The sequence below is a fragment of the Oryza glaberrima genome, chromosome 6 (genome assembly GCF_000147395.1).
Source record: "Oryza glaberrima chromosome 6, OglaRS2, whole genome shotgun sequence".
NCBI lineage: Eukaryota > Viridiplantae > Streptophyta > Magnoliopsida > Poales > Poaceae > Oryza > Oryza glaberrima.
This window is the reverse complement of record NC_068331.1, coordinates 29200174-29218444: the sequence shown is the minus strand read 5'-3', so window position 1 is coordinate 29218444 and position 18271 is coordinate 29200174. Positions and strand designations below refer to the sequence as shown.

Genomic DNA, 18271 nt, shown 5'->3' with positions numbered 1-18271 from the left:
CAGTCAGTCATCATCCATCCTCTTCCGTTTCTTCTTCTTCTTCTTCTTCCGGAATTTCAACTCAACGCCCGCCGGCGGTCGATGCAATTTCCCTTCCCAATTTGGGGGTAGCTGCTAGCTTCTACCTTCCAGATCAGATCAGATCTCCATGGCGGCGGCGGCGGCGGCGGCGGCGGCGGCGGAGGACAAGTTCGTCCTGCGCTCCGGCGTCCGCACCGGCCTCAAGCGCGAGTTCGCCTTCGCCATCGCCTCCCAGGCCGCCCTCTCTTCCACCCTCGGCCGCACGCGCTCTTCATCCTCCGCATCTGCCACCCCCAACTCCAAGCGCCCGCGCCGCCCCCCCTGCACGCCGGAATCGGATCCCCCCGTTCTCGCCCTCCGCGCTCACACCCCCGACCCCGATCCCCACACCTCGCCCAGGCGGATCACTCGCTCCATGCTCCTCAACCCCTCCGCCCCCCTTCTCCACCACCACCCCAAGCTTCAGCTTCAACCCCGCCGCTTCACCAGGTCACTCTTGTCGTCTCGGACTAGCAACTCCTCCTCCTCTTCACCTTCTGCCTCCACCTCCACCTCCAAGATGGAGCTCAAGATGTCCAAGAAGATTTCCTTCACTAGGATCCCCAGGAACCTCAAGGACCTGCTCGCCACTGGCTTGCTCGAGGGCCACCCCGTCAAGTACATCATGAGGAAAGGCAAGGTGCTACTCTACCGTTTCCTCATTTCACTTCATCTCTTGCTTAAATCATTTCTTTTCATTTCTATACTGCATTTCTACTATCTAGTCTAGTACTATAAATACAAATACGTACAACTCTGGAAATCCAAACCTCTACATACATACACTCATTTTATTACTATATTCCCCTACTTCGCTTTTAACTTCTTGTAGCAATACTATCTGTCAATTTTTATCCCCAAAACACCAAGCTGGCTCTACGTTACCAAAACGAGGCCACTGTTTCAACTGGCTCCTGAATTTATTAGAGCATTGGGAGCTTGTTTGCAGCCATTAATTTGCTCCTCTTCTTTTTCAGCGAGCAGTGCTTCGTGGAGTCATTAAACGTGTCGGCATACTGTGCTCTTGTTCCTCCTGCAAAGGACGAACCGTGAGCCCCCTCCCTCCATCCTGCATTATTACCTTATTATACTACATTGCAACACTTATCTATGCCATCTATTCAAATTGCAACCAATAAATCTACCATGACTTGCAGGTTGTTTCCCCTTATTATTTCGAGGTGCATGCTGGGAGTACTAAAAAGCACCCCTCCGACTACATTTTCCTAGAAAATGGAAACAATCTGCATGATATATTGAGGGCGTGTTCTGATGCTACCTTAGACATGCTGCAATCTGCAATACAGAATGCGATTGGCCCAGCTCCTAAGAAGAGGACATTCAGATGCCAAACTTGCAAAAGTGAGCTGTCCTCTTGTTTGCATCAAGTGCTCTTCCATTTCACACTCCCAACTTTTACTAAATGTCTAATCTTTCAGGTTCATTCGCTACCCTTCGCACTGGGAAATTTGCTTTGTTATGTGATTCATGTCTTGAGTCCAAGGGATCTCAAAACAGTACCAGGTAAGCTTTGTCACAGTTCCACATTTTGCCAGCGACAGAAAATTTGGAGCTCTATTCCTGATGTTGCTATGGTCTCCCCACACTGGTGATCCCTTGTTATATTGTTGTTTAGGACATCAAAGATTGGCCGGAATCCTACTTCCTCTGCTAGGAGATCCAAGAATGAATCCCCAGGTTCAAAGTATTGCAATTCATCTGCTAGGGGATCCAAGAATGCATTCCCAGGAGTGAAGACTACTAGCACAGGAAGGATTACAAGAAAGTAGGTGTTATAGATAATGAATGATTTAGTTTTGTTTCTCACATTTTATTCATCCCTGTTTTGGCTGTTTTATAACAATACAGGGATAAGGGATTGCATAAGTTGGCTTTCATGAGTGGTGTTCTGCCAGAGGGTACCGATGTTGGCTACTATGTTGGTGGAAAGGTTATTATCCTGTTTTCTATTATAAACTTCACTTTTCATCCAGTATGATTGTTGTTTCCTTATTAACACTGGCACTGGCAACTTTCTAGAGGTTGTTGGATGGCTACATAAAGGAATTTGGAATCTACTGCCATTGCTGCAACACAGTGGTAAATTATATTCTTTTTCATTGGGTACATACATGTTTTTCTAATGGATGAACCTGAAAACAACTCAACATGGACATCATCCTAGACCTTTTGTTTCTATGTTAATACATATCTGTAATCAGACATGAAAAATATCTATACTTAATCTAAACACGTTTTATACAATTGTGCATGATGAACAGGTTAGCCCTTCGCAGTTTGAAGCCCATGCTGGCCGTGCTGCTCGACGCAAACCGTGAGTTTATTCTTGTAATGTATTTTGTTGGGGCACCTTCCAAACTCTCACTCTTTTTGCTAACACTACTGCAGGTACCACAACATATATATGTCAAATGGTGTTTCATTACATGAACTGTCAGTTTCACTTTCAAAAGGTCGAAATATGTCAAACAGACAAAGTGATGACTTGTGCAGCATTTGTTCAGATGGTGGGGAGCTTCTCCTTTGTGATTCCTGCCCAAGAGCTTTTCACAGAGGTAATGGAATTATGCCTAACCAGTATGACGAGTTGCTTTTGTGCCTGGTCAAAGCTACCTTCCAGTCTTTCTGGACATGTGGTCATCCAGATATATGTTAGCAGTAGGAGCACATGGATTTACTACATCTTGATGTTTCTAATCTTAAATCAGGTGTGACGATGCCCATCCTTACAGTTGAGCTGCAACACTCTGTTTTTAGGTCTAAAATCTAAATTGTACATAGTGATTCTTCTTGGATTTATCATTTGGTCGTTTTTATGATACTGATTTTATAATTCATGTTCCGCTGTTCCTTACCATCATATTTGGAATCCATAAAGTTGTTATTTTTGCTATCTGGTGTTTATTAGAAATTATACGTCATACATCCTTTTCAATGACACTGTATAATATTGCCTAGGCCAGGTTCTCATTACCGCGCATGCCTTTATGTTGCAGAGTGTGTTGGCTTTACTACTATCCCAAGGGGAACTTGGTGTTGTCGGTATTGTGAGAATAGACAACAGAGAGAAAGTTCTTTGGCATATAACCACAATGCAATAGCTGCTGGGAGGATTGACGGAATTGATCCAATGGAACAAATATTTACAAGGTCCATACGCATTGCCACAACACCAGTGACTGGATTTGGTGGCTGTGCACTGTGCAGGTAAGTTCATCCATTGGTCTTCTATTCAGTCAGCAATATTATGCATGTTTGTCCTTTTTATGCAGTATACGTTCTGTCCATTTTCCATATAAATTATCCTCTGCCAACATATGAAATTCGGCAAGTTGTTACCAGATAACTTTGCCTATAGCATATATGACTTCTGGAGCTAGGGAAGCTCAATATCCAAATGTTTCTTTTCTTTTCTTATTTCCACTTCATTGGACGCTTCTTCATTGATCTGTATGGTGAATGCTCAGCAGTGCAAACATTCAAATTGAATAGTATGTCAGGATTCATGGACAAGCAGAGTGTATTAAGTCGAAGTAGGCCAGATTATGATGATGAGCTGGCAGTACTAGACCAGTGAGCCAAATCTGCCAGTGTATTTGGAGGGTATCAGAGGGAAGTTTGTAGCAACTGATAGAACATAAAGAAAATGAAATGAAATCCTGATTCCTCTCCTGTTCTTCTACCCCCTCTCTGATTCTATCCCCTACCAAGTTTCTTGCTGATTCTTGATATCTTAGAATTGGTCAGATCAGAATGATTCCTCTGTTTCCGGTTATGGGAAGTTGTCCAGTTCACATTTTGGTGCTCATTTCTCGACTGATTGTTAAGTACTGCTACAAAAGAGGACTGTGAACACTCGTTGCACATACCAAATCAGACTTATTTGTTTTCATTGCATTCTGAGTGTCAATCTGACTGCCTAGGATACTGCTTTGTAATTTCTCTACGCTGTTAATTGGGATTTATTTCTCCAATGTGACTTTTCTTTCTTGTCCATAATATATGGAGTTTGTCCTTTTTTTTGTGCAGGCTCCATGATTTCAGCAAAAAGAAATTCAGTGCGAGAACTGTGCTGCTCTGTGACCAAGTATGTTTGCAATCTCATATATCATACTCACCAGTGTGAATTCTGATATTGATGTTGTTTTTCATGATTCATTTGTATCGTGTTATCATGATGCTTTTGAGCTGTTCCAATCATACATTGTTATTTGTCCAGTGTGGGAGGGAATTCCATATTGGTTGCCTGAAGGAACACAATATGGCTGATTTGACGGTGATATTCCTTGCCTGATATATATCAATAAGTTTTCAGCATAAACCAAGATCGATATTAATGTGGGCTGTTGCAGGCCTTGCCTGAGGGAGCATGGTATTGTACTGCAGACTGCGTTAGGATCAGCGAGACACTGAAGGACTTACTTAGCCGTGGAGCAGAGCCTATTTCTTCTGTAGATGTAGAAATTATAAAGAGGAAATATGAACAGAAAGCTCTAAATAAAGATGGAGATCTTGATGTTAGATGGAGGGTTTTGAAGGACAAAAGTTCAGCAGACAGTAAATTGGTTCTCTCCAAAGCAGTTGCAATTTTCCATGTGAGTTCCATGGCTTGATACTGGGTGATAAGCACTTAGTGATTGTGTTGTCCTATAGTTGTTTTTTCATTTGTACAATTTTTAGTAAACTATGGGTAGGGTGTTGCAAAGAGTACATCAACTTATCAAAAGGATGGCATGTGTATTTTTAATTCATAACCTTGCAACTGACCTAGAAGTAGGGATAGTGACGTATGTTTGGTATGACATTATTAGTATCGGTTGCAATTTCCAACCTGTTTGGTATTTTGACACATAAAACGAACAATAATTACAAATTCTGCTTATTATATCTATATTCAGATGTCAAGCATGGAAAGTAAGAGTCGAAATTACGATGTGTGTGTGTCTGAACCAAGGCACTTCTCCTTTTATCCACAGCAGCTAATTACCTAATCTACTGTTCCACTTGGCACTTCTGCAGGAATCATTTGATCCCATTATCCAAATTGCTACTGGGCGAGACCTTATTCCAGCCATGGTTTACGGGTATGATGGACTACTGTCTACCTCATTTATGTATAATGCTGAAGACAAAAGTTTTAGACATAATAAAAAAACAAAAGTTATATGCTTCTATTTCCAGGAGGAGTGTAAGGGATCAAGATTACACAGGAATGCATTGTGCTGTATTAACTGTTGGGTAAACTTCTAGTACCTTTTTATAAAAAAATAAATGGCATTGTCTATCAATTGGTTGCACATCTATAATTTAAGTTCTGTTGATGCAGCAACACTGTAGTATCTGCGGGTCTTTTCCGTGTTATGGGTAGTGAAATTGCGGAGCTACCCTTGGTTGCTACAAGTAGAGATAGTCAAGGCTTGGTAAGTTCGTATCTGTTTTTATTTGAGAACTGAGATTATGAGATATGTGGGTATATATTATCAATCAAGTGGTAGTATTTCTTACCTATGTACTATGTGGCACCAAAGAAGTGCAAATTTGATTTTGAAGCTAGTGCATGGAGCCTGAACGAATTATCACTTTAGATCAGTGCATACACATACTTCGGATGTTATAGTGGACGCATCTACACCCTTTCCTTTTACACATATTTCAGTGCTATTAGATTTTTTTACTCCATCGGTGCATCCCTTAGCTCCCATCCCTTCATCCTAATTTGGCATTTCTATTATTTAAATAAAGAGTACATGATAGCAAATGAGAAAATAGAAAAGAAAACATAGCCTGTGTTAGGATTGTCAATGAGCCGAGCTCAACTGCTCAAGTGAGCTTACCCATCTAGGCTCTAGCTTGCCTGCTGAAAACAAAATGAGCTCCTAAACTTACCATGCCATGCACTGCACACCCGGCTTTCATGGGGAAAAATAATGAGCAACAATGCATTGACCCAGGCACACACTATGCCACACATGACATGCTGCTTTTGTTGGGAAGTTGTTGGATGGCTGGTCCATTGGACTAGCATGGTGCTCTTGACCAGGGTTCAAAATTTCAGTTTTGCTATTCCTATCGGGAGGCACCGATAGGACCGAAATGTCCAAAACTGCAGTCCGAAATAATTTGATTCTTTGAAAAAAAAACTGGTCAATTTTGAAGTAAATTTGCTAAATTCACGAAAAAATTGAAAAATTCCAACAAATTTCGGGCGAAATAATTTCGTATTGAGGGGAGGGGGGGGGTCCGATGGACCCGAAATTTCGGAAATTTTGAACCCTGCTTTGGAATGGAAAATTTTAATGAGAGGGAAGGACCAAAGGCTGAGGCTTGCTGAGCTATCAAGCTCCGCTAGTAGGAACGCGAGCTCAGCATTCAGCTTGAGCCCAGTTTGAATCCTCGGCGAGTCAAGCTCGTGAACTAGGGGCTCCTTTGAATGAAAGGATCTATGGAGGAATTTCATAGGATTCAAATACTATAGAAAATTTTCCTATTTGGCCCTTTGATACAAAGGATTGGAACTTTTCAAATCCTATGAAATTCCTGTGGAATGTCAATTGCATGAAGATTTTGGAGGAAACTTAGCAGGAGTTTCAACTTCTTGAAAAAATTTCTCTGAGTCTCTCTCTCATCTAATTCCTATGTGTTTTCTCGTGGCCTAATCAAACGACCATTCCTATATTTTGCAATCCTCTGTTTTGTACCTGCATTCCTATCGAAATCCTGTGTTTTCCCTATTTCTCCGTCTTTTAAATCTTGCTTTTCAAAGGAACCCTAAATAGCTTTTTCATGGCCCTAGCCTGTTTGCATTCACGAGAGCATGGCAGACATATTAACAAGCAAGTTTCACAAAACCTTAGCTTTGTGATTTCACTGCCCTAGCCTGTGTGCATTCACGAGAACATGGAGAATATGCTAATTAGTAAAACATGTTGAAGTGCTATTATGGCTTCCTTAAAGTTGCACCCTTTTGTTTGCGCTTGAATTGACTTCTTTTTTGGTTGTATTGATGATTCTTTCTCCCTTGATGTCGCTGAACTGAACAGGGGTATTTCCAAGCGCTGTTTGGCTGCATAGAACGATTGTTGGCATCTCTGAAGGTGAAACATTTTGTGCTGCCAGCTGCAGATGAAGCGGAGTCTATCTGGACACAGCGGTTTGGATTCGTGAAGATAACCCAAGACGAGGTTGAAAAACGTTTTCATAGACTGTCACCGTGACGTGCGAGGCGTGTGTATCAATTGGGAGGTTGCACTGACAAATTTTGTGTTGTGCACTGCAGCTGCGTGAGTACCTCAAGGGTGGGCGAACAACCGTGTTCCAGGGAACATCAACCCTGCACAAGCTGGTCCCAAAATTGGATGGCTAGCTCTGTGAATATATGCATTGGAATGTGCAGGGAGCGTTGAGGCAGGTCCTTGCCACCCTGATATGAAGCGTGGTGAAGATAGGGACGGGACGGGACGGGAACCCTAAGATAAAAAATCCCTTCTGTGAAAATTAATGGGTGCGTCCCTTTTTGATATTTTTTATTTGTCAGTGGTGGAAAAGAATATCGGGAGGATGTGTTTTCTTGTTTATTTGTTTTTTTACATTTGCGGCAGGAGTTGCCTGATGTCGTGTGAGTGTGTGGTTAGTCTAGCTAGCTATTCATCATACTTCATGCAGTTGGTACTTGTTTTGTGGATAAATCTGTTGTTTTGCATACTTCCCTGCCTATTGTGATGCTTTTCCGTCGGATTCTGATGTTCTCCTGCCACTGTTGCTCTACAACCCCATCGGACCATTAGCGAAATTTTGAATTCTAAATTTTAATTTTAAATTGATTTTGGGGTATTTTTTATTGTAGTTTATTTTTATCATTTGTTTTTTTAAGCTAAGAATGCTTGTACAGAAGTTTTACCCATAAATTATATTTTTAATCAGTAACAAGATGATTACTCCACCTTAGCTTATAATAAATACTCCCTTCATTTTATAATATTATAAGTCATTTGACTTTTTTCCTAGTCAAACTTAAAAAAATTAGCAATATTTAAAAATATCAAATTAGTTTTATTAAATCTAATGTTGAATATTCTCTTATAATATGTTTCTTTTGTGTTAAAAAAACTACTATATTTTTCTATAAATTTGGTCAAACTTAGAAGTTCGACTAAGAAAAAAGCCAAACGACTTATAATATGAAAGGAGGTTATAATATGAAATGAAGAGAGTATAAGAGAAATGCTAAGGCTTCTAACTTCTGAGGTCCAGCTTGCCACGCCAGTGCCGTGCCTCCAGTACTTCACCTTAGTTGGGCCTATGCTCTTGACCTGACGTCATGTCCTATCTATACTTTGTAAGGGCATGGTCAATCCAAGCCAAGGCCGAGTCTAGTTCTAAACTTTTTCTTCGAACTTCTAACTTTTCCATCACATCAAAATTTTTCTACATATATAAACTTTTAACTTTTCCGTCACATCGTTCCAATTTCAACCAAACTTCAAATTTTGGTGTGAACTAAACACACCCTAAGCTATATCTTGTTTTACACAGTGCAGAGTAGCTCGAAGGGATAGCCCAACTTATCATGTCAACCCATATTATTTTCTATTTAAGCCCTTGTGTTTTTTAGATTATTTACATGTAAGTACAAATTTTGCACTTGGCACCCTGAAATCTAGAGAAAAAAGAAATCCAACCCCTCCCCAATCCTCTCCCTCACTCGTTCAACCCGTGTCAGCCGCCTCCGCCTCTCCTCTCCCCTCCTAAGGGGACGAGGACACGGACAAAGCCGACGGCAGTGTCGGCAGAAGAGGAACAAGCTCGGCCTTCTTTAGCCAACGCCACCGTCTCTCCCCTCTCACACCAGCGTCGCTGACTAGCTTCTCCACCAAATCTGCGCTGCCCTTCAAGATCCAGTGTCGTCGCTTCTCCCCCTTCTCTCTTGTCGGTAGATTTGGTGGTGGCTCGGGGCGACGAGGTCAGCTCGGGGCAACGAGGTCCACGGTGGCGGCGGATCGAGACGGCGAGGTCCACCGTGGCGAGAGAATCTACGGGTCCTTCTCCTCCCCCTTCCTCTTCGTCGCGCTCGTTTTCTTCCCCAATCCCATCTCCCGCACTGCCCTTTTCTTGACGTTGTTGCTCGGAAGTGCCACGATCGAGTTAGGCGACGTGCCTTGCATCGAGGTTGCTCGCGGAGTTCTGGGCGATGGGGACTGGCAGAGTTCCGGGTGACGCGGTGCGGAGATTTGCCAACCCCGCCAATGAGGAGGAGGGACTTGATTTTGGGGAAAGATTGGCTCGGAGTAGCACGCGCTCGACAGTGAGGCCGCCAGAAGTTTCCTTTTCTAGCATGAGGAAACCGTCCAGGTGAAAATTAAGATTATGCCATCTTCAAAAGTAGGTTTTGTCTGAATGCCATTATGCAAAAGGATTTGAATTAACCCTTGATAAAATGCTATTTTGGACAAAATTACCCTCGCTCCTTCCATCTTCCTTCAGCACCATGAATGAACTGAGCGAGCTCCTTCCAATGGTAAAAATTATTAAGTATTTTGCCTAGTACCATCATAAAAATTATTGAGTGGTAAAATATCACTAATCTCGCAAATAATGATATGCAACTCATGTATCTCTGCAATGGTATTCCCTCTGTCCCACCAAATAAGGCACAGTTAAACTTGGTACCAGTCTTCAAAACTAATCTTTGACTTTAAATTTCTTATATACTATAATATTTATATCAACAAAATCATGATCATATGAAAGTAAATCCAAATGTTAATCTAATGATACTATTTTCATCAAACAAAATAATTACTGGTCAAATATTTAAAGAGTTGAATCTTAGAGTGCATGTGTGCCTTAATTAATGGGCCAGAGAGAGTATTGTTTGAACTATCTCAAATATCCATCACTAGTACTTAGCATCACTGATACATAACTAGTATCAGCACTGATACCTACATGTATCAATACTATTACGTGAGAGGTATCGTTATTGGTACATGGAGATATCGTCTAACATGTATCATCACAGGTACTTTACACATATCACTGATATCAGGTATCATTATGATACTTACAATTTACAAATGTCATGACTAATAAGTATCAACATTGGTACCTACATGAATCGTTACTAGTACCTAATTGGTATAATCACTGGTACATGCAAAATATCAATGGTACCTGACAGATATCATAACTACGGTTATCATCATCGGTAACTGCAGATATCATCATCAGTACATAACGTGCATCATCAATAGTTTTGCGAGTATCAAATACATAACATGGAGGCATCAAGAACCAATTAGAATTTATGAAGAGCAGATGAAAGAGAAGTATACCCATACTAAGAAAGCTAAAGGTCTTCACTTTCCTACCAGCTAGCCCAAGAAAACAAGCTAGCTAGCTCCACCCATTTCTCCAATGAATTAGCCCGGTGTGCCACTCAATCGAACGGCCCAACGAGGCACTCGACTATAAATGGGTTAGTCTGGTCAGCTAGTACGTGTGGCGCACGAGGTAGGAGGGGTGTGGCACGAGCAAGAGCGATGAGCGAAATGTAAGGAGCCGAGGAGTCCGCGTATATATGCAATACTGGTTATACCATCGGGGCAGTGTCCCTTTATCTACCTCTTCTGCAAGAAGGCATTATGGAAGCAGTGTCCCTTTGAATTTCCATAATATTATGTCTAGTGTTGGATATTTGGTCATTTTCCTTTAAGAAGGATATTCTCCTACATTTTTATACTTTGTAGGATGAATGGAAGTATCTCTTCCTCAGTTTTTCTTGGTTAAAACATTTGCAAACATTTAATATGTTTTGTTCTTTATTTTAACAAAAATGCTTTAGCTGTTGGGCATTGCCTAGCGGTTTTCTTTTAACATAAATCAAATATATTTAGAACCTAGATTATCCAAATAAAACCATTGCAACAATATTAATGTAGTATCTTTGCTAAGACTCAGAACAAGGTTGTAAACTAATGGAAAACCAGCAATTGCGGAGGGTTTTGGACCTAGATTTTCGTAGCACAAGATGTTTTTAGATAATGGGGGAAAATCCCACCCTTTGCTTCATCAAAGGCTAGAGCTAAATTATTACATATTTCATAGCTAAGATGAGTACACTTTATTCTGTTATATATTACAAATACAGGTGCAACATGTATTAGCCCTAGCATGCCTGCACAAGAAATATACATCAGCCTAGCTAGGTTGCTTTTATTACTCATCGTTACTGGTATTAGGGTTTCTATTAACATCATTAGCACTAACAACTTTACTTAATTGATTTCAACCACTCTTAATATGTAGTAATGATATTTAATGGCCATGTCCGCCACCACCCCCGTAACCTGAGCCATGACCTTCTCCATATCCGCCTGTTCCACCGTTGTAACTCCCTCCTCCCCCACCGCCACCCGCACCACCACCTCCACCACCAGGACCACCACCGTAACCATATCCTTTGCCATAGCCTGCACCATACCCGTATCCTGAGGCTCCACCACCTCCTCCACCACCACTGCCGCTGCCACCACCTCCATTTACACCTCCTCCTGAGCCATAACCTTCACCAAAGCCAGATCCATAGCCACCGTTGCCATAGCCAGATCCACCACCACCCCCTCCTCCATGACCTCCACCTCCACCTTGGCCCCCATAATCATAGCCTGAACCATAGCCACCACCATACCCTGAACCCATGCCACCGCTTCCATAGCTGCCGCCACCACCACCTCCGTAGCCACCACCGCCACCACCTCCATTGCCAGAACCATAGCCATAACCATAGCCATAACCCTGGCCGTATCCACCATTGCCTTCTCCTCCTCCGCTGCCATACCCACCTCCACCTCCATAGCCACCTCCGCCAACACCTCCATTGCCAAAACCATATCCTGAACCATAGCCATAAACATGGCCATATCCACCATTGCCTTCTCCTCCTCCGCTGCCATACCCACCACCTCCACCACCAATACCAGTCACAAAGATTGGGGCCCTTGCGGCAGTAATAAGTTGGGCTGTGAGCAGGAAAAGGAGAGCGACAAGTGAAGTTTTGGTGTTAGACATTGGGATCGTAGGACGCATGTATTTAGTTTCCTTTCTGTCCGATTTGATGTGGTGAGAGAAACCTTGAGATAGGTTGGATGTATTTATAGGCACCTCTCTTACATATATTGCATATGTAATTCAATTGGAGAGTGCAATAATACTACATGAATATGTATATTTATTTTTCTGATGATAACTGAAATAATTAACGTGGTAATGCTAGCAGAACTACACCTGCTACGCATATCAACAAATCGAGCCTGTCCTCGTCTTACCTAACGCCGGCCACTTAGTTTGGATCTGAATCTAAATATTTTGGCATAATACATATATACTAATTGACTTTGAGCACGTACGGTTGGCAACATACAATTAATAATCGAGTTCCAGGATTGAGTGAGTGTGGTTAATTAATACTCCAGGTGTTATGATTATTAGTATGTGGCGGTCGACTCCACCACTGATGCTATACTCCATATAGTACTAGCTAGTGGGGTGCAGTGGGTGGTTGTCGCAGCAGCTGGTAGTAGCGTACATCGTTACTGCGAGCTAGCTAGCACCTGGTTGGTCACCAATGGCAATGACCATTCATCAGCTGGTTGGAGTACAATTTCGTGTTTGTCAGCTGACCTATTTTTGTTAATTGAGGTTCGTTTTGAGACGCTATATCATCAGATCATAGAGTTATCTTGACATGACAAAACCATAACGAAAATAGAAAAAACCGAGAAACATTTTCCTATCAACCATAAGCTTGCATATATAGTTCCCTTCTCTTCTGTAGTTGTAAATTATAGAGAATTCTACTCATGACTAGTTTATCGAACCAAAAACATCTTTCACTATAGAGAAGCAGCAAACGACCAACTCATTGAGATTAATACTTACTAATTAAGAACATGCAGGAGACGATTTTTTACACCATTAAGCTCACTTAGGCAAACGGATGCAGCTGGTGACGGATAGCTACAGTACTAATTAACAAGATGACGGATCTACTGGACCAGTCTTCGGCTGAGGCTGCATATGCATGTGATGAGGGCATACTCTCTCTGGCTCCCCTTTGGACCATAGGTTCCACAGTTCTCCTCTTTTCCACCCAAGTGATATCAGCGCACCTGACAGACATATATAAAGAGGTTAGTTCAATCCATAAACTCATTAGGCTCCAGGGGGAGAGATAGGTTAGGTAGTTAATTACCAAGTGTGAAGGGCACTATGTAGAGAAGTGCAGGTTGGCCATGTCCGTCCATAAGGTTCAAGGCGACATATGTAATAAGGAGTCCTTGATGTGGGCAAAAAGTTCAGCAAATTAATCCCTCACAGCACATAATAGCTTTAATACAATAGCTTAAATAAGACGGATGCACAGATAAATGCCTCTTTTTTTTGTCTCAAGTAATAGTTGCGTGGACCAGCGCTGTAACTTACCAGAACCATAGGCCACCATTGACCACAAAAAGTAACCAGTTTGCAAGCTTTTCTTGGCAGCCCAATCATATCTGGAAAAAGATTAATATTTTGAAAAAATACTGTTAGCAGTCATATCTCTAACATGCTTGCTTGTATCCACATGTAAGAATAGACCTTTTCTTTTTCTTTGCGAGACTAACCTTAATGCAAATGCAACTAACAGCCCAGGTAGAAGGATGTCACCGAATCCAATGATGCTGTATCCTCCCCATGGATCAAACATTCGTGGAATTTTTAGTAACATGGGGACGCCGTCTTCATCAGTCTTGTCACCACGAGCTACCTTTGAGAAGCACACCAGCATAACCAACTTAGCTTAAACAATGAGATCACCAATTACCAGAAGTCTAGAATAAATTTCCACAAAACTTACCACGATCATCACGCTCTCATGAAACCATCTCTTGGAGACAAACACCCAGAAGATGTCATAAAAGAAGGCACAGCTGAGGAGAACTGAACCCACCTGTTCATGGCCTCAGTTACAAAGATAACTTGAACAACCACGCTAAAGTAAAATGAAAACTTGCAATGGAGCTTAACATCCATCATGTAGAAAGTCAAAAGTCAAGAGCAGCTAGATTACCTTGAGGTTAGGTACTCTAACAATTTGGATAACAGTAATTATCAGTGCAATACCCTGACAATACAAAGCCCTGATGTCAATTGATGTAGCAGTTGGTTACATTAGAACTCATTTAAAATACTACAGGTCTACAGCTAGTTGCACGCACAAGGATATCTTGTCCAATCCAGGCATAGGTGAAATGACGGTGAACAGCCCAAAGAACAGCAAATACAATGCAAAATGGGGAAACTGCAAGAGTAAGGTATGAAACAGCTCCAAAGAATGGCACTTTAAAAAAGGATTCTGAAGCAGCTCTAAACCACCTGGAAGATTCAATCACTTTCAGTCAGTAATAATAAAATTCATCAGCTGAGGAGTTAAGAACAAATTCTTGATTCAAATAAACTCTGACGCAGCTTCACTATACCTTGATAATAGAGCCACTAGGCATGTTTGCAGGCCCTGCATATGCAAATATAAACAACAGCATTAGTTTAAGGAAGAAAAAGCAGCGAGGTTGCTTAAGCGGCAGTTTGCATAACAAGCTGGCAAAACAATATTAGTTTCACTGCAGTATTCACTGACTATCCTACCTAGTCACTTAACAACAGTACTTGTACTATTAATAAAGACAAAGAGGAACTGATACTATTTACTGTTTAAGCAGCACAAACTTTTTAAGTTACTGAAAGGAAAGTAAAGTCAGATGAAACCACACCTCAACACCACCGATGCAAAAAATTACCACCAGTAGCTCCACAAACCAGGAAGACATCATCTTGTAAAGCATTATTAAGAAGCATGACGCGACCACTACAAACATTATGGCTGATGCCACATTGATATATATCATGCCACTAGAACCTCCATTCTCAACATTTAGTAAAACTTCACGTCCGTCCTTTACAATTAGTGCATTTGTCAGTCCTCCATTACAGGTAGAATAGGTGAAAGCTAAGTGTCATGGCATTAACGGATCAGAACCTTGAGGAGCTTCTCTTGTTCACAAAGTGCTTCTCTAGCACTCCATGCGGACCAGTATGATGCACAAAGGACAGTACCAACAGCCATAAGCCAAAGGAATACCTCTGCAGTATCAACTACAGGACGATCTGGAGAGTATTGCTGCACAGAAACTAAGGGAAGATACATGGTTAAGTCACTAAGATATTTTAGATTGAACAAATAGCCAGATTCCATGCCAAAGAGAATTAAAAAAAAACATTCTCTCGCATGAAAATGGAAGTATAGGTGCCCACAGTGAGTTAACGAATTACCTGAGTTACCACTGGTAAGAACCGTATGTAAAGCGAAGCCAGCATCTCTTGGAAGAAGAACTGCAGGTATATTTATATCAAGATCTGTTTCATTCTTTTCACAGACCATCTTGTACAGCTCTGCGAGATAGAAGCATCACATAATTCACAGGTGAACCTTTTATATTAGTCAACAAATGTAATTTGTAACAGAGGACTTCAAATATAAATGCATGTGCTCAATTGCTCATAACCATAAATAGGCACTTTCAAAACAAACAAGCAAGAGAAGAGGTTTTGGGGTGGGGGTAATATAAAAAACTAAATACTGGATGCCACCACATTCTACACTTAATGTGATCAAAGAACAAAAACAAGAATGTGAAATCAATAGTAATAAAAAATAAAAGTGCATACATGAACATTCGCAATTAGAAAGTGCAACGCATAGATAGGTACATACCATAAGGGCCAAACTCAGTTAGAAAGATAAAATGAGCTTAGTGGAAGCAAAAAAAAAAAGTGTTATGTGCAAGGTATGGGAAACAACAGTTGCATGAGAGCTTTCAGAAAATCCTAGAGTCATGTTAGATAGGAAAATTGAACTTTGTGGCAATAAAAAGGTGATAAATGCAAGGGATGGGAAATTATGAGTCATTCTAAGTTCCGACAAACAAGGATACACCTCAAATAATTCCCACAAACAAGGGTACACCTTAATAGTTACATGAGGAGTTACCGAAGGAACATAGCAAGAATCATATGTAAAATCGTACACCAAGAAAGATCATAACTTACAGATAGAAAGATAACATACCATGGACATGGTTTATGATTATTATACCAGAAGCACCAGCAGCTTCTGCAAACTTTGCTTTTTTCGTGAACTTGCATTTCCCTCTTTGGACTAGAAGAATATCTCCAGAAACCTATAAAGTGGAGGATGCAATCACAAAGATACAAAAGAGAGGGAGAATGAAAATAACTGTAACTTATTCCAGAAGAGAAACCTTTTCTTTTGGAGAAGTGCAACAATCAATAGGATCTGCCAACATAAGTCTAGTTCGATTTGCATGTTTCTCCTTGGACACTATTTGCGGGCCAAACCGAGCACCAACACCAACATACTCATCATCCTCTTTGCCATTGACCCAACTTTGCACTTTGACCTTAATTTAATGGGACAGAAGACAAAATGATCAGAGAGAGTACTGACCAGAAAAGAAAATTATGCAAGTACAACATAATTTATGTTTCACATTGTACAGGACTAATACAGGTGGTGTGCAACACACGAACTACTGGAATTAATTGAGACTTAATACAGAAATTGATTCAATTCAAAAGGACATGTGGTGCAGAGAACTAGATATAGGCCAAATGGCAGTGAGAGCCGTGAGCTCCTCCTAGAACATGAGTTGTGTGTTTTAAAATATTTTTAGTTAGAGTATGGGTATTGATACTCTAACACTATGCGGTGCACTTTGTGTTTTCGCTATTATTTCACTTGTGAGTTGCAACACACGACTGTGGTGCAGGAGCTATGTTGCATTGTCTTTTGCGTGCACATGCAAGGATGTCATATCACCAACAATTTCAACATGAATTCATCTCCATGAACTTCCAACTTGTCCAAGGTACATACTGCCTACCAGTCCCCTCCATTCGCCTTGCAGCGAAAGAGAGCGGTGTTGTGTAACCTCTGATGGTAACTTGATGGCCTGCTCGGAACATTAGTGATCTAATTTCTAGGGAGTGTACTATATGCCTTGCTTGCTGCCACATCACTCCATCAACAACTTCAATATCCACATTGCACAGCCACAAAGAGTCTCAATAGGCTATGGTTATGTTTTGTGTATTTATGCTGCACGACCTAGAATGATGGTTAGTCTTTAGTCTGTAGTACTAGCACGCATTCTGTTTCCTGTTAGTCTATCATTTTGTAGGCATGGTTATCTGTATGAAACTGAATTAATAAGGTCCATGTTAATTTTTACCAACAAGAAACTGATTGCGCCTAGAGATGTAGACAGCTTGGTAAGATGATCACAGAAACCAAAAAAAAATATAGGAGCAAGTGGAATACAGGCAAATTTACACATAATGAACCAGTGGATTAGAAGTAGAACCGGGTTGGATGCAAGAAGTCGTGGTGGTAGAATGCGTATCCAGTGATGCCAAGATGCATATGTAGCTTGAGATTGCTACTGTGTAACTGGTTCAACAGTCGGGTCAGTTAAGAAATACTCCAGATTAGCTCTAGCTATGAACCTGAGTGAAGCAGAGCAATAGGGTACAGTACTAGGGTAGGATTAGGAAGCAGGCTGACCGCAGCCTACCCTAGAGTCCTCACTGAAATTGCTAAGGTCGGTGGCGGTGGGTGAATGGAATCCAGAGAGGAAGAAAGAGAAAGAGGAATTGGAAAGCAGCCCAACCAGGATGAAGTCGTTGGAGCATCCTGGAATCTTGGGGGCCTCGTCGTCGTGGTGAACGATGTCGCCGCCGGCCGCAGCCCCAGCGAGCGCCGACGCCATCAACAGCGCAAAAACCGCGGCGGTGGCGGCGGCCATCTCACTCTACCCTGCCCGCCGATGCCGATCTGTCGTGTCGATCACACACAGATCCCTTTCCTCTTCCACCCACACCCACACACCCACACCCACACCCACACCCAGCTTAATTTGCACTCTAGTCCCTGCCCCTTCCTGTGCTTCTTGGCCTTCCCCAATTTCTTCAAAATCACTGCTACCTCTGCAGTCGTAGATATCCGTGTCTAACGTTTTACCCTTCGTCTTATCTAAAATATTTTTTTTATTTATCGATCACCTTCTCTAGATTAGCA

At 41.6% G+C, this 18271-nt stretch overlaps 3 protein-coding genes across 3 annotated transcripts; 1 reads left to right on the top strand and 2 right to left on the bottom strand.

The window, feature by feature from the left end:
- The first annotated feature begins 13 nt into the window (after nt 1-13).
- On the top strand, nt 14-7782 carry LOC127777102 (uncharacterized). The gene is made up of 18 exons (XM_052303611.1): nt 14-700; nt 1038-1109; nt 1218-1422; nt 1500-1584; nt 1697-1846; nt 1930-2011; nt 2101-2160; nt 2343-2395; nt 2470-2636; nt 3078-3288; nt 4111-4168; nt 4301-4357; nt 4434-4676; nt 5101-5165; nt 5263-5319; nt 5408-5501; nt 7122-7262; nt 7358-7782. Exons 1-18 carry the CDS (start codon nt 149-151, stop codon nt 7442-7444), a joined length of 2439 nt encoding a protein of 812 aa, XP_052159571.1. The 5' UTR covers nt 14-148; the 3' UTR covers nt 7445-7782.
- Nucleotides 7783-11394: 3612 nt separating this feature from the next.
- LOC127777077 (glycine-rich cell wall structural protein 2-like) lies at nt 11395-12147 on the bottom strand. Its single transcript, XM_052303579.1, has one exon. The coding sequence runs from the start codon at nt 12145-12147 to the stop codon at nt 11395-11397; it is 753 nt and encodes a 250-aa protein (XP_052159539.1).
- A 736-nt stretch (nt 12148-12883) lies between these two features.
- On the bottom strand, nt 12884-18112 carry LOC127776694 (signal peptide peptidase-like 5). The gene is made up of 14 exons (XM_052303202.1): nt 17865-18112; nt 16437-16595; nt 16244-16355; nt 15448-15567; nt 15155-15306; nt 14889-15071; nt 14598-14632; nt 14337-14493; nt 14189-14242; nt 13976-14068; nt 13743-13885; nt 13561-13631; nt 13331-13414; nt 12884-13247 (listed from the first exon to the last, which is right to left on the bottom strand). The coding sequence occupies exons 1-14, from the start codon at nt 17997-17999 to the stop codon at nt 13108-13110; spliced, it is 1638 nt and encodes a 545-aa protein (XP_052159162.1). The 5' UTR covers nt 18000-18112; the 3' UTR covers nt 12884-13107.
- Nucleotides 18113-18271: the final 159 nt, after the last annotated feature.